We start from the raw sequence: 14,694 nt of genomic DNA, 5'->3' as shown, positions 1-14,694 counted from the left end.
CGTTTTCGTCCCTCAGTTACCTCCTCTTTCAAAAGAGGAAGTATACAACGAGCACAAGGCCCATTGAGTCCACTGTTCTAATGGTGCTGCTTCTCCTGCACACAGCAGAAGGGAGAGCAGCGATTCAGTGTTTAAAAATACATCAGACTTAAGGAGGGGGTTTGTGTTGTGAAAGGAAGGCCAGAAGGGGCGCGGGAAGGAGACAACATCATGTGAGGGACCTGAGCAAACTCCGTGAGTGCCCAGTAACAAGTGTGCAATAAAACGCTCATCGGATGGAGCTTTAAGTGCCACTGAACCCACATAGAGTAGCACTGTAAATATCAGTCTTGGGGCACCTTAAAGACTAACCAAGTTATTAGGTCATAAAGCTTTCATGGACTAAAGGCCAGTTCATCAGATTCATATCGGGAGACTCTAACCTACTGGGTGTGCTCCGATGACTGCGAGAAGGGAAAAGATAATCATGACTGCTATTTGCATAATTTCTCACAACGCTGTAGGAGTTGGCATGTCATCCGAACTTGGGCAGCGGAGGTGGCTTTGTACCCTCCCTGCAACCTCTACTGCCAGTAAAGTGAGTATGAAGCCACCCCCACTGCGCCTCGTGCCAGTTTCAGAAAACATGCCAACCCATGCTGCATCGTGGGGGTTATGAAAATGGCAGGTGCACATGACAGAACCCAAGCACCGCCAGAACTCAATCACTGCAGGACCTTTTTTTAAACAAACAAACAAAAAACATACATTAAATAAAAAATTAGTAAGTTCCCACAAGACTCATTGGTTTTTTTGGCAACAGACTAACACAGGTACCCCTCTGGAAGTTATCAGCTTCAACATCACTTTGTGTAAAAGAATAGATTTTTCAGAAAGATATTCTGCTGTAACAATATTTTATGAATATTTGTGCAATCTTAATAGTCACTAAAGAATTAAAATATAGAGTGTCCCTCTTATATGCTCTAGGATGTAATCCTATGCCCACTTAGCTAGGAAGTAATACTGAAATCAATGGGATTTACTTCTCAGTAGACACCTATAGGATTGTATGATCAGTCCATTTTACAAATGAGTAAGACAGAGAAATTAAATGATTTGTCATGGTGACAGAATGAGATGCAGAATACTAGTTAGAATCATTTAAGTATCTTTAGTCCAAATGTTGTAATAATGACTATTATTACTTATTAAGTGCCTAAAACAAACTAGGCACCAAACCAGAGTTGCACAACTTTTTTGATCCGGAGAGCTGCATACGATACTGGCTCAGAGGTTGGGAAATGCACACATATGTGCCTACACATACACGCACAGACGCACATGCACACACAAACACATATACATGCATACACACACACACTCAAGTGATCTGTATGAGGATCTTTAGAGGATGCAGCGGACAGCACAGGTAATGGGGGCAAAAGATAAATACAAACAAAACAAAACAAAAATTAAATACAAAACCTTCCACACAAGCTAATGCTCTAAAACAGATGACTATTTTGACCTGATACCTATAATGTACTGTACAAAGATACCTACAAAATTATCTGGACCCAGTACCCAAGCAAAAGCAATTCAATAATTTTAGATTTTCCTGTTAAAGGTTCAGGAAATGCTATCAATAATTCTCACAATCTCCCTATGTACCTACCTGTGGAATACAAATTATATACTAAGACATAAAACTTATTTGTACCTTCAAAAATGCATAGGCACAAAAAGCAAGGTCCCTGATTACATGTACAAATATATGCACATATGACTGTGTTGAGGTACTTTATAATAATTTAGTAATATATTGAACAAATTCAGCAGAATAATAGCAAAGTATCAGGGCAATAACAGATGGATAAAAAAGATCTGTGATTGGATCTCCCATCTCTTTCCATTTGGGTCAGTAACTGCGGGAGGGGAGGGAGGCAGTAAGAGACCCTTACCAGAACCAAAATACAGAGCGAGTGAGTTTAATCCTTTTCAACTTGTATTGCTTTCCTATGAAAATTAAAAAGAAAAACCCCTACTACTGCTGCTATTTTCCCTTTTATACATATATTTAGTGTGTACACATATGTTTTCCCAAACATTTCAAATAGCAGCTGGGGCAGGGGAATTTTCTTTGGGGAAAATGGTGGAGGTAAAAAGGTTCAATCATTCTTTTCCAGCATGATGGTCCCAATCTGGGCTGGGTTCCTCACAGATACTTGATAAGATTTAAGGAAATGGACAATCTGATCATGAATCTCTATCATTGCATCTAGTTTGGCACTCAGCTAGCAAAAGCATGTACAATCCAGTCAATTTCCAAATGTTGTAGCCAGGTAATAAACACCTGAAATATTGACCTAGTTCAGACTGATGGTTAGGATCAGTACAAGAAACACAAGCAAAATTCAGGCAACACAAAAAGAATCAAAATAAATTATTTTTACTTATATCTGATTGAAATTAACAATATAGGTTACAATTAATAAAGGCCATTCAAGGTATACAATTTCCTACTGCATGGACCAATGGAATCTCTTCCTATTTTTATCTAAGAAATTCACAGAAGTAGAAATACTTTTTCTACTTTTTGTACCCAGCATGCAGCCATCACTCCAATCATGCAAATACACATATACAACTCCTCTTTTCAACAGATCGTTGAACTCAATGTATCACTACACACCTGCATGCCATTTGACATTCCTTGTGAAATTTAAAACCTGAAGAGAGGAAAAGACATTTCTACAGGAGATTTGTGTCTTCTAAATTTTTAACAGTGGAGATAAATCACCTTTTCAGGGTACATTTATTCCACTCCATTTGCTCCTGACCAATATTTTCATTAGTTTCTCTGCCTTGATACATAGGTAAGAGGTGCAAGGAGAGAAAATGAATGTTTTAAAATTTGATTTTGACACTATCACCTACACTACCCATGGAAACTACACTTAAGAGTTTGCGATAAAAGTACCTCTACATTTTATTTTGACTTTGAGAGGTTTGAAGGGTATCCTCCGTTCCTACCTGTTTGCATATCACTTTTCTGCATTAACTTTATTCCTCTTGAAATGTTAGCTAGCATAAGTTCTCTAGATAACTTGAAATGTGTATGAAGCTAGATATGCATTGCTTTGCTTTCTAGCCTGTACCTGTAATATGATTTTTAAATTAAGCTCAACTTGTAATGTGCTTTACAGTGTCTTCATGCTACTGATGGTTGTAATGTTTTGAGCAGGACTAAATCTATCCACAGTTCCTAAAGTGTACATTCCTCACAGAAACATTTAGTTCAACTCATTAATGAATTCAGTTTTTTCAATTTTGTTCATAATGAAAATTGATGTTTATATCAATTTTTAAAAAAAGAAAGAAAATTGATGTTTATAAACCACCTATTTTATAGCATTAATCTGATTCCTGGACATTATATAATGCCACGTAAGTCAGCAATGTGATTTTTTTTTCAAAATATGCTTTAACTAATATTATTATAAGGAAATCAAAATTTAAGAAGCACAAATGAACCAGGGCAATAACTATTACCAATTTGGAATACAAGACAATCAGACCAACAAATAATCAAACACACACAAATGCTGGGCTTCAGTTCAGCAATTATTCAGACAATAGTCCTACCTGAAAATCCCCAGAGGAGCTGTTGGGCTAAAATATAATGAAATATATTTTAAGTGGGGGAGGAAAATCTGCATTTGCTACTTAATAAGGATGACACGTAACGGCTGCAATGGCTCTGATGTGTGCCAGAGTTCCCTGTAAATTCAAAATGTTCCCATTCTCTTCTATAAGGAAATGCTTTAATTGGATAGCAGGGATTCTCGCATACATGCCTTAAATATCTTCCTATATGAATGAAGAAATTTATTTATAAAGTGTATATATGTAACAATTATCAAAAAAGTTGGTTGTAATTTAGATTGCCTACTTACTGGTGCTTAACTTCTACTTTCTGAATAAGTATACATAAGATGATTGTTAAGCATATTAGATGAGGTGGCGTACTGCAATATGCAACATTTTATCTATTTTAAAATACGTTTAGGGTGCCTTTATGGCTACAAACCTCTCAAGGCAGCTTACATAACACAATCCAACAATAAAACAAAAATCAATAAATATCAACAATAATAATAAACAAACATCCAGCCCAGAAAACACTAAAACCATTGCAGCTAAAAAACATAGTCACAAAACAAAGTCAAGAGAAAGCAAAAGAAAACCAATGAGTCTTCAGAGCTTTCCTAAAGGCCTGCAATGATGGAGTCTGATGGAGCCCTGATGCCAACTCATCCCAGGGGCGTGTGGCCACTACAGAAAGACTTTTCCCTTCTCCTTGCCAACCCAACTGCCCTCAATGGTGAAGAAATTAAAAGGGCCTCCAACACAGACAGGCTGATACTAGTCAAGGCAGTACTTCAAGTAATTTAGCACCAAAGCATTTAGGTGGCCCTGCAAATTTTAAAGGTTAAAAGCAGAATTTCTGAGTTCAGAAACACACTGGCAACCATCTAAACATCATATGAATTAACCGCTTGGCCCCCATCAATACCCCTTCTAGATCATTTATCTGGATTCATCTTAGGAGGAATGGTTCCAGTTTTTCCTGGATAAGTTATATCAGAAAGTGGTGCTGGGGCAATTTCTGTTCACAACATGGCCTTTGGGGTGCCAAAAGATTCAATCTCATCTCCCATGCTTTTTACCATGTAAATGAAATATTTAGGAGACATCATCTGGAATTTTGGGCTGAAGTGTCAGCAGTACACAGAAGATATTTAGCTCATATATAACCCAGTCCATGGTAAGCTTGAGGCTTGTAGCTTGTGTCAAGTTAAGCAATATAGTTAGCTTGTTTTTAAAGAATGAATGGCATGAATGAGAGTGAAAAGGTGGAAGACAAACCAATGAAGGAAGCTGATAAACAAGAAAGTACTGTTGCAAGGTCTACAAACACAAGATAATGGGACTGGCTCGGAGGCTTAACTGCACAAGGCAATCCCCAGATATACTGAACATTCTGAAACAGCAAGGCACTCACAAGGACATAAAGAAGCAGGAACAAAGATCTGAAACTACATGATCACAGGATGAAAACTGTGTGAGCTGAGCCTCGATGAGGGTGAAAGAAGCTGATAAGGAGCTGATGGGACCATGAGGATGCAATCACATGAAGGGGTTGACATTTCTGGCAACCATCTTGAGCAGCATAGTTGCAGAAGCAAAAGGGTAGAAAAGAGGGCCTTGGATAAGTAAACTTTGAGATGCCAGCTGTCTGCAACTAAGGGGACTCTCCCTGCATGCACACAGCCTGCTTCTCCAAGTCCCGTCCTCCAAAACATGTGCTTACAGGTTAGTCACTCTATGTGTAAGAATATAAGTACAATTGCAATGCTCAGGGATTAGCTCGGGATTTAGAATGCTTTTACCTGGTTCTGAAACACATGTATAACTTTCTCAATAAGAGTTGTATACAAGGTGCTTTAATTTATTAATGCTCATGTTGGTACATCATTTGCCCTAATAAGGTGCTCATAGTTAAATATTTAAATCATGCTAAAAGTAACACCTAACACTACCTCTTATATAATAAAATATATATACAATAGCATTCACATACACACACTAACTGGGTACAAAAAGTCATGACTTCATTGAAACAGGCAGCATTCAGTATATTTTGTAGTAAGATAGGGTGGAGATACCATGATGTTCCATGAACTCAACTGCTGACAGAACATTTTCTAATTTTTCTACTGACCATCCAGAAAAGACAGGGAGAAGTAGAACATAAACTGCACATTCTACCCCACCACCCTCAATATGGGGGTGCAGCTGATAGCCAGGACATGGTGTACTGATCGCTATAACCAAATCTCTGAACTTGCCTTAAGGAGGCACCATAAAAGGTTTGTGATGAGCCCACCAATGCTCACATAAGTGTCATAGTCATGGCCAGATGTCCCAGCACCAGAGGTGACAAAACCATCCTTTCAAACACAATTAGAGGAAATATCTTGGTATGAGGAAGGCAAAAACCTTGTGTTCCAACTAGGCCCTGATGAAATTCATTCCTGTCTCTGAAAACTCTACTGTTATTTATTTATTTATTGTATATTTTGATCATGTGCATTATTATAGTTACTGTGTTTTAACCAAGGGATGGATGAACAAGGGATCTTCAAGCTCGTCAAGATTCTCCAAACATCAGCTCGCTGCTCGTCTCTGATTTTTGCTCGCAATACAATTGCTGTTTATTTTGCAGAAATGGGGAAATTGTGGGAAATGAACAGCTACCAGACATGAAAGTTACGCAAAAATATCCCAAATTTGCACAAATTTTCCCATTTGTGCAAATTTTCCTCATAGGCTAAAGTGCAGGTGATTTAAAAGTTGTGCACTTTAATTTCTTTTAAAAATGTGCATTTTGAGAAAGCTGTGCATTTTTCAAGGACACATTTGCAAACGTAAGTCTGGGAAATAATTTAGATTTCAATCAGTCCATGCTGCATTCAGTGATTTGAGATGACTTAAAACAATTTTTTTTGAATAATTTTATTCCTTTTTCTTTTAGTCATACCCATCCTCGTGTAATTATGGGGTCCTAATCAGTTGACAGTGCATGTACTTCAGCTCAGTCTATTATCCTTTTCTCATAAGAGGGCACATATATTTTACCTCTGCTTTTGGCAGCTTCTTTCAAAGCAGTCAGAACTTGAGGTTTCAAGTCATCAGCAAGCAATCTTCCTTCAAGACCTGGGAAGAGGGACCTAGTATGTCATTAAAAACAGAGTTGATCATCTAAATAATTTGTGTTATTTTTCAAAGGCACAAAAACTGCAATTATATTAATACTGATTTTTTTCATATAATTTTGAACCAATAAAAAGCTGTGTTCCTCTCCATGCTCACACCAATCACCTTCTCCATCAGGTAAGTGATCCAGAAATTCCTCTGCCAATTATTGTGAATTATGTGACTATCAGGTAACATGCAAATTGCTGCAGTTCGCAGGCAAAATGGGATTATACTTGACAGAACCTAACCCAATCCCCACAATGCACTCAAATCCATTAACAACTATAATTTCTGGATTCATAATAAATATTTTCCCTGAAGTGTGACCCAGCTATATATATTGGTTTTATTGATCATGCAAGTGTTTGTTTTAAGCCTGTATTCTGATTGTGAATGATTTGATTGTGGTGGTTTTTAAGTTGCACATTGCTGTGGCATTCTTTTATGACTATCACTATATAAATTTGTATGAATAAAATAAATGACTACTGAGATGCTCCACAAATGGTGGCAATAAATATATAAGTGAGGGCTAATCTAGACAACAGGAAAAAATCATGAAAGTATTTTAAACGTTATTCAATATTTTACAGCCCAATCAAGATCAGGACTGTCATGCATTTTTTCCCATCCCTGCAGCCAAGGTCCCAATTAAATTCACCGTCCGCTCCAGCTGGGGACCACAGTACAGTGGAAAATGATTAACAGGCCCCTACCCTCACAGACCATGGTTCCAATGCAGATTCTTTCCCATACTGTGGGAAAGAATACTGCATTTCTCTTATCATCTAGTTTGGCCCTGAGTAGCTGAGTAAATGTACTAGCGAGCTGCACACCAAATGGTGGGACAGTGTACGGACATGTAGCCGTACAGATGGGATGTAACTGAGTGGGGAGGCAAGTGCCAACCCCCATTTCCCTTTCCAGCTGTCCTTGTCCCATCTTTCTCTCTTTTCCCCTTGCTATTGTACTTGGCCCTTGGAACCCTCACCTGTGTCCACTACCTCAATTGCCTCCCCACACACTTCTCTTCAATCCTATTCAGCAGCAGTCCATGTTTCACCATGTTAGTGTGATGCTTCCCAAATAACAACAACGTTCATGGAAACAAAGCCAAGAAATGGCCAGGGTGGGGCTGGGGTGTCTTCATATTACATACAAGCAAACGATTTTGTTTGCAGAAACCTGAACAATGTACCTCTGCTGTCACTCACTTGCATCCAGACAGTGTGCTGTTGTTTGTCACCTCAGTATGCCCACATTAATTCTTGGCTCTTTGTTTTCAGGCTTGCTAAATATGGAAAAAACCCACCCTCTTAGTTTACCAATTGCATGGCATGCAAACAATAATTTATTTATTTATTACACTTATATACCGCCCCCATAGCCAGGGCTCTCTGGGCGGTTTACAGAAAGCCTGAGACTGGATGGAAATTAGAGCAACAAGCCAATGTCACAAAAGCACTGGTGTCTCCCGCAAAAAGGGAAATTCAGTGCAAATCCCATTTACAGTTCCAAGGGAGAAGGGGCATTTATGAAGGCTTTCTTCTAGATGCAAAGTTGTAGGTTTCACCTTCCCCTCCTAGGCGTCAGCACTGTCCCCCAGCCTACACAGGCAAAGTTATTCTGGAGCAGAATACAGAGCTGTGTGACATTGTTATATAGGATTAAACTATACAGCCCAGCATTTATTTATTTATTTTTTAAAAAACCTGTCACTATAAAATACACTATAAAATGCATGTCATACCTTGGGTAACTTTCTGAAGTTATGTAAATTGCATCTTGATCTGATGCTGATGAAGAGAATGGAATAAAATTTCCATTTTGTAAGGGCAAAAGCTCCAGTCCTATAAGCTCATTATAGTTGCCATCACTAAGCACAAAGTCTAAGATACAAAGCTTTTCATCAGCAAGTCCCTTATGTCCAGATTTTCTGAACACTTGCCGCACCGTAGTAGGAGTCACTTTTTTCACAGGTTTTGTACTAGAAACAATAAGGTCAACTGCATTAGCAATATTCTCTGGTACTTTAGCAACCTCTTTCCCTGAGTCCTGGAGGTAGTTTAGCACAGCTTGGGTGTATTCCAAGCTGTCATCAATTTCTGAAAAATACACATCCTCCACCTTTATCCAGTTATCACTGACGGAGTAAATAATTTCATTTTGGAACAACTCTTTCAAAAGAGGTTCTATAATTGGCTGCCAGTGAACTTTTATGTTGTTCTTTTGTGGCCATAATCTGTAAATTCTCTCAACTGACAGAGGGAAATCGGAATCCTTCTCTGTTTCCATCCGTTTAATTGCTTCTAATATGAGGGCTGCATAGGCTTTGGGGACCATGTTGGCCACAAGAAGCTCATTCCACAAGGCTGCTGGATCTCGCCACTGATCAAGCTCTCTCCATTTGATACTTCTTCTGTTATCTGTAAGTCCAAAAAAACCACTAACATGAACCGGGAGCCCTGTTTTACTTTCCTCACCAGGAGGTAATGGAAGAAAACAAAATGCTCTTCCTGAAAACTGTGCTGCGGCTCCTTTGTCTTCTCCATTGCTCGATAAAGACATAGCTATACCAATAGATGGGATATATTTCAAGTCATCAGCCAAACAATCCAATTCATTACATATTCCTCGTCCTCCAATACTGTTGCATACCAGCCAAGATGTCTTCTGTGCATCTTTAATACTCTCATCTTCTAAAACAATGTTTACATGGTATGTCACACATGTTGCGCTGTTACTTGGAATGCCTTTACAATACTGGTTTATTGCACTTCCCAAAATCTTGATAGAGTTGGGCCTTTCATGCTTCAAAGCTTTGTTCTCACTGGCAGTAACTCTAAAAATTAGTCGCTCAGTCCCATCAGCTTCCCGAACATGTAAAGAGACATCTTGCACACTTTTAAGGAACAAAAGAACTGTGTCTGCATCTGCTCTGAATGATTCAAACAATTCCAGAACCTTTTCCTTGTTATACAGATTGCTACTTAGTTGAGAAGGCTGCTGGCGAAGAGGAAAACGAAAGAATGTACCCGGAAAATGTCCGTTTTTGAAGGTTTCCTTAGTGCTTCCAAACACACCAACGAAAGGTGTAAATTGGTCTGTCAGCTCACTAATTTCTTTGATGTCATCTTTTAGATTCCAACATTGACCTGATTCATGGGGTCCAAAAAGTGTTTGATGAGGGTCCAGCATTCCAATTTGGTCACCACTGAATATACTAGGAACATCTACAAAATAAAAGCCAAAAATATGTACAGCATTAGAACAGCGCATTTACAATACAACTCTGCAGAGACAAAGAAAGTCCTTAAAAGCCATTCAACATTATTTATACAGTAAACTAACATACACACTAAGAAAAAACTGCTAACAACTGTAAGATTCAATACTAAAGAAATCACATTCCCCTTCTAATGCCTTGAGGAATCAAACTCTGCAAAATGCCCAATAGATTTTTAAAGGGAAACCACTACTGGTGGAAAACTTTTTTCATATTAAATTGCTAATATCCAAAACAAAGTATTTTTTAAACTCACAGCAATTTTCAAGTGCATGCACTTGCCTCCTAGGAACACAATATTTAATTAATAGTTAAAAAAACATCATTGCAAATACCTGTAATGTGATAAACTGAATTAAAACCAATTCCAAATCTTCCAACTTTAAGAGGATCATCTTTCTTTCTACTTCTTGCTATCTCCTGAATGCCATGCCAGTCCTCCGGGGTAAAAACTGCATTATTGTATACATAAAGTGCAGGACCTAAGGGGGAAAAGTGAAGTAAATTTAAACATATGAACTCACTAGGAAACATAGCATAGATGTTTTGTTTTAGGTAGAAAGAAATTACTGAAATGTAAAAGGACTTTGTTCCCAGCTAACCTCATAGTTCTATATGGGTCTTATAAATCTGAAGTTTGAATGATCCAATCACTTGTTTCTAACTCACTTCCACAATGTAAAACTAGTCAAACAACAACACAGATTGATTAGCTGGAAGTGCAAGCCTGCAGCTGGTCATCTTGATAAGCAGATTGATGTAACGGGAATACACACCAAATAACTGTTCCCTGTAAGAAAAATGTTAGTTCTAAGTGTAGTTTTAGTATTGATTATGCACCTCAGTATATTACTGAAAACAGTAATATACTGTTTTCACAAGAAAACAAGTAATTGAGGAACAAAATTAGGTACAAAGAAGATATGTTACCCTGGTATTGACCCATGTCCTTAGACCAGAGAGACTCTGTTCCATACTGTGTCTCATCATATAGGAACCTAACTTCTGTGGCTCCTGCATCTTCTGCATTCTGAATTAATTCCTGAAAACAAAACAAGTCTGTTATGTAATGAATAACTTAAAAAGTGATTAAGTCACAAATCTTATTTGACTACTATAATCATAGCTGCTATGTGATTATTTTTAAAGACTAATGTTTAATGTTGCAGAACACCAATGCATTTATATCCCATTAAAATTGCAAATGTTTAAATCACCTTTTTTTGGCAAAATGCATTATTACCATGCTGATCCAACATACCGAGACACAGAAAATGTTATGATATATTTTATTATCACCTCTTCAAATTCTTCTGGGTTTATTTTCCTATATTAACCCATATGACAACATCTCCCAAAACTACAATGGCAAGTAACCAAATTTGTCATCCAAATCATAGTCCAGATTGTAGCCCAAATCAGATCCAACAAACCTCAAGCTTGCAAGCTCCTTCCTTCTCTTAACCACAAGGAGAGGAGATTGCAAGCTTAATTTGTTGTTTGCAACAAATCCTGGTCCAATATCGTAATTTGTAAACAAACAAACAAACTTTGCAGCTCTTTTTCACAAACCAGAACTTCCCATATTTGGACAAAATGGGAAACTGGTTTATTGCGATCGGAGAATGGAAGTTTCTAACCTCCTTCCCTCATGTGCAAAAGAGGGGGAAGGACAGAAGGAGCCTCACCACAGCTCGTACATGTAATTACAAGCCATGGTTTGCTGTTGCCTCTGAATCAGGCATGAGAAAAAATAAAACCAATTACGTTATTCAATACAAAATCCCAACTGAAATAGTGCACAAATCACTGCATGCATAGGAAGATCCCAGTTTTCTTTTCTTTTTTCTTTAATTTTGGAAATGCATGAGCCGTGGAAGATAGAATTTATTTTACACTTTTTATTCATAATTCTGTTTCTATATATACATTTAAAAGTTATAGATTAGATAGCAATATCCTTTATAAGCCAAGTAATACAGGAATATCCCACTGGGCTAAAAGGGCTCATCTACATCAAGCAGGATATTCCACTATGAAAGCGGTATATAAAAGGCAGGAGCCACACTACTGCTTTATAGCGGAATTGAAGTGCACTGACAACTGTTGGAGCCCACTGACAGATACCATATGCCGCTTTCATACCATTTTCATAGTGTTATATCCTGCTTGGTGCAGATGTGTCATGGGCCCCAACAGTTGTCAGTACACTTCATTACCACTATAAAGCAGTAGTGTAGATCCTGCAGTGCACTTCAATACCACTATAAAGTAGTAGTGTGGCTCCTGCCTTTTATATACTGCTTTCATAGTGGAATATCCTGTTTGGAGTAGATGAGCCCTCAGTTGCGAAATCCTGTTATGACAACTTATTACCAAATACTAGATATGAAGCTAGCTCTATGGTGGGGAAAACCCTTTATAAAGGCATATGAGCTTTCCCGTCTCTTCAGGTCCTGTCTTTGTGCATTTAAAGAACTGGTTCTGCCATCACGATAAACCATGTTTTTTGGGGCAAGAATTAGCTACAGAGAGCCTTGAGTTGATGCACTTCTCCACTCCTCCCTCCACCCCCAGCATAGTCACAAGAAAATCAGAAGCTTTTTCTTCCATTTTGATTAACTGCAGTTTAGTGTTATGTTCAAACCCTAAACTATGGTTAATCTTAACTATGTCTTGTTGAAACAAGTCATTTTCATAACCCATAGTTTGAAGTTGCCTTACTTCAAAGAAGTCACAGTTAAGATGAGCCACAGTTTGCCAGGTTTAAATGGTAGAGCTGTGCTTTATCATAAGCAGAAACAAAAGTTCCTATCTCCTCCTCGCAGCTGGGGAAGAGGAGGAGGAAGAGGAAGACTATGCAAGGTCAAGGCTCACTGTCACAATAACCATGGTTTTCGTAACATCTGAACTGGATCATTCAGTAATAAGAGAACAGGCAAGGGAATATGTCTTCAACATATTGCCTCAACCCATCCTTCCACAAACAAGTTGCATTTATTTCATTTATGTGACATAGAAAAAGAGAAAAAGTGTTATCACTTTCTCAGAGTGACAAAGAGATAAAACACAGGAAACTGGAATAAAAGATAAACAGACATTTAACATCCTAACAATCATTAATATTATTTACTTATAATATTTCATATTCTACCTTAAGAATTTGCCCTCCTTCGGGATATCTTCTTAAAATATCTTTAAGGAAATCTACAAGCGGTGGAGTTGTTTGACCAAAACGACCTAGAAACGTGGAAGAAGCACAACTGTATATATTCTCTTCTTTCAATAGAAACACATGGAATTACTATCCTTTCGTACACAATTGTTTTAATGGCTTTAGATTCTTACAGGTCTATAATTTGCAGTTTACAGGCTAAGGGGCAATCCTACTTCAAAGTAAGTCCCACTCAACTCAGTGAGAGTTATTTCTGAGTAAATGGAGATAGGATTGGACTACATGTAATACACCTATTTAGTGCTACCTCATATAAAGTTCAGTACCACAGTCAACAAATTGTGTAAGACTCGAAGGGTCAGAAAATGTCAGTCAAGGATTAACTCCACACTTGTCATGGTAACTGTGGACTCCCCAAGACTAATCAGGTTTCTTGAATATACAAATAGGACACTCATCTGACTCACATTATGGACTGGTTTGGTCGCCAGTCACAGGATTCATCTTGGAGATTTCTGCAGGCATTTTTTTATAAAAACTGTCCCCTGAAGAAGACCAATACTCAGGGCCAAAACATGCAGGGATACTTCTTGGAATAAAACCGCATATATATTTTTCAACATCCTTTGACTTGGTCTCCTTATTCCATTTAGCCCTTCCATAATCCATGCCACCTGGGTTTGCATGACATGACAAGCCACAATGCCCATGTACCACGACTTGCATATTCAAAATGGCAGCTGGCATGCATCACAAAGCCCATGGATTAATTAACCCACAATGGCCCACTGAGTTCAATGGGTTTTATTTCTTAATAAGTGTGCTCAGCAATACATCACTGGTTACTTCAAATATTGTTGTCGCTAGATATTTGAAATGGGCAACAATACCATCACTAAAAAAAATGGCTGATTGAAGCTTACTGAAATAGATAGCGTTACTAACAGAATTTGAAACAGAAACAGATTTATCACATCAGTCTAACTATTAGATAAATGGATTTCATTTATAATATGTGGGGATGAATACTGCAATTCTATTTCATTAGGGGGAATTCCGTTTTTGTAATCTGAATAATTTAAAATGAATATATATGGAGATGAATAATAATAATGGAAGAAATTGGAGATATAATGATAAAGGGACGAGAGAATGATTTATATTCATTTACTATACCTCCTCCTTTTAGGCCCTTTGACCAAAGGTTTAGAAATACATGATTCTGAGAAGCCTGAAGATCTCCAACCTTGACACAGTCTAATAACTGAAAGGAAAAGAGATTGTTTTTAATATTGTGCTTTCTTGAATACATATCAAAAGAAAATAAAAATTTTACTACACCAGTCACAACAAATGACCATAAACGTTGCTTCAAAAATTCAACAAAATATAGATTGCATCCTGATGACAAGAAACTGACCAGTCATAG

The 14,694-nt window shown here is 37.8% G+C and overlaps 1 protein-coding gene across 2 annotated transcripts in view; it reads right to left on the bottom strand.

The window, feature by feature from the left end:
* Positions 1–14,694, bottom strand: part of SACS (sacsin molecular chaperone) — a 63,600-nt gene that overhangs the window by 14,957 nt on the left and 33,949 nt on the right. For both annotated transcript variants that reach the window (XM_063127023.1, XM_063127022.1), the window contains exons 3-8: positions 14,442–14,529; positions 13,245–13,330; positions 11,021–11,132; positions 10,426–10,572; positions 8,555–10,037; positions 6,685–6,776 (exon numbers count right to left, since the gene is read on the bottom strand). In XM_063127023.1, coding sequence (XP_062983093.1) covers positions 6,685–6,776; positions 8,555–10,037; positions 10,426–10,572; positions 11,021–11,132; positions 13,245–13,330; positions 14,442–14,529 — 2,008 coding nt within the window. The remainder of the gene's footprint in view (positions 1–6,684; positions 6,777–8,554; positions 10,038–10,425; positions 10,573–11,020; positions 11,133–13,244; positions 13,331–14,441; positions 14,530–14,694) is intronic.

This window comes from Elgaria multicarinata, chromosome 5, assembly GCF_023053635.1.
Source record: "Elgaria multicarinata webbii isolate HBS135686 ecotype San Diego chromosome 5, rElgMul1.1.pri, whole genome shotgun sequence".
In the NCBI taxonomy this organism is placed as follows: domain Eukaryota; kingdom Metazoa; phylum Chordata; class Lepidosauria; order Squamata; family Anguidae; genus Elgaria; species Elgaria multicarinata.
This window is presented reverse-complemented; position numbering and strand designations above follow the sequence as displayed.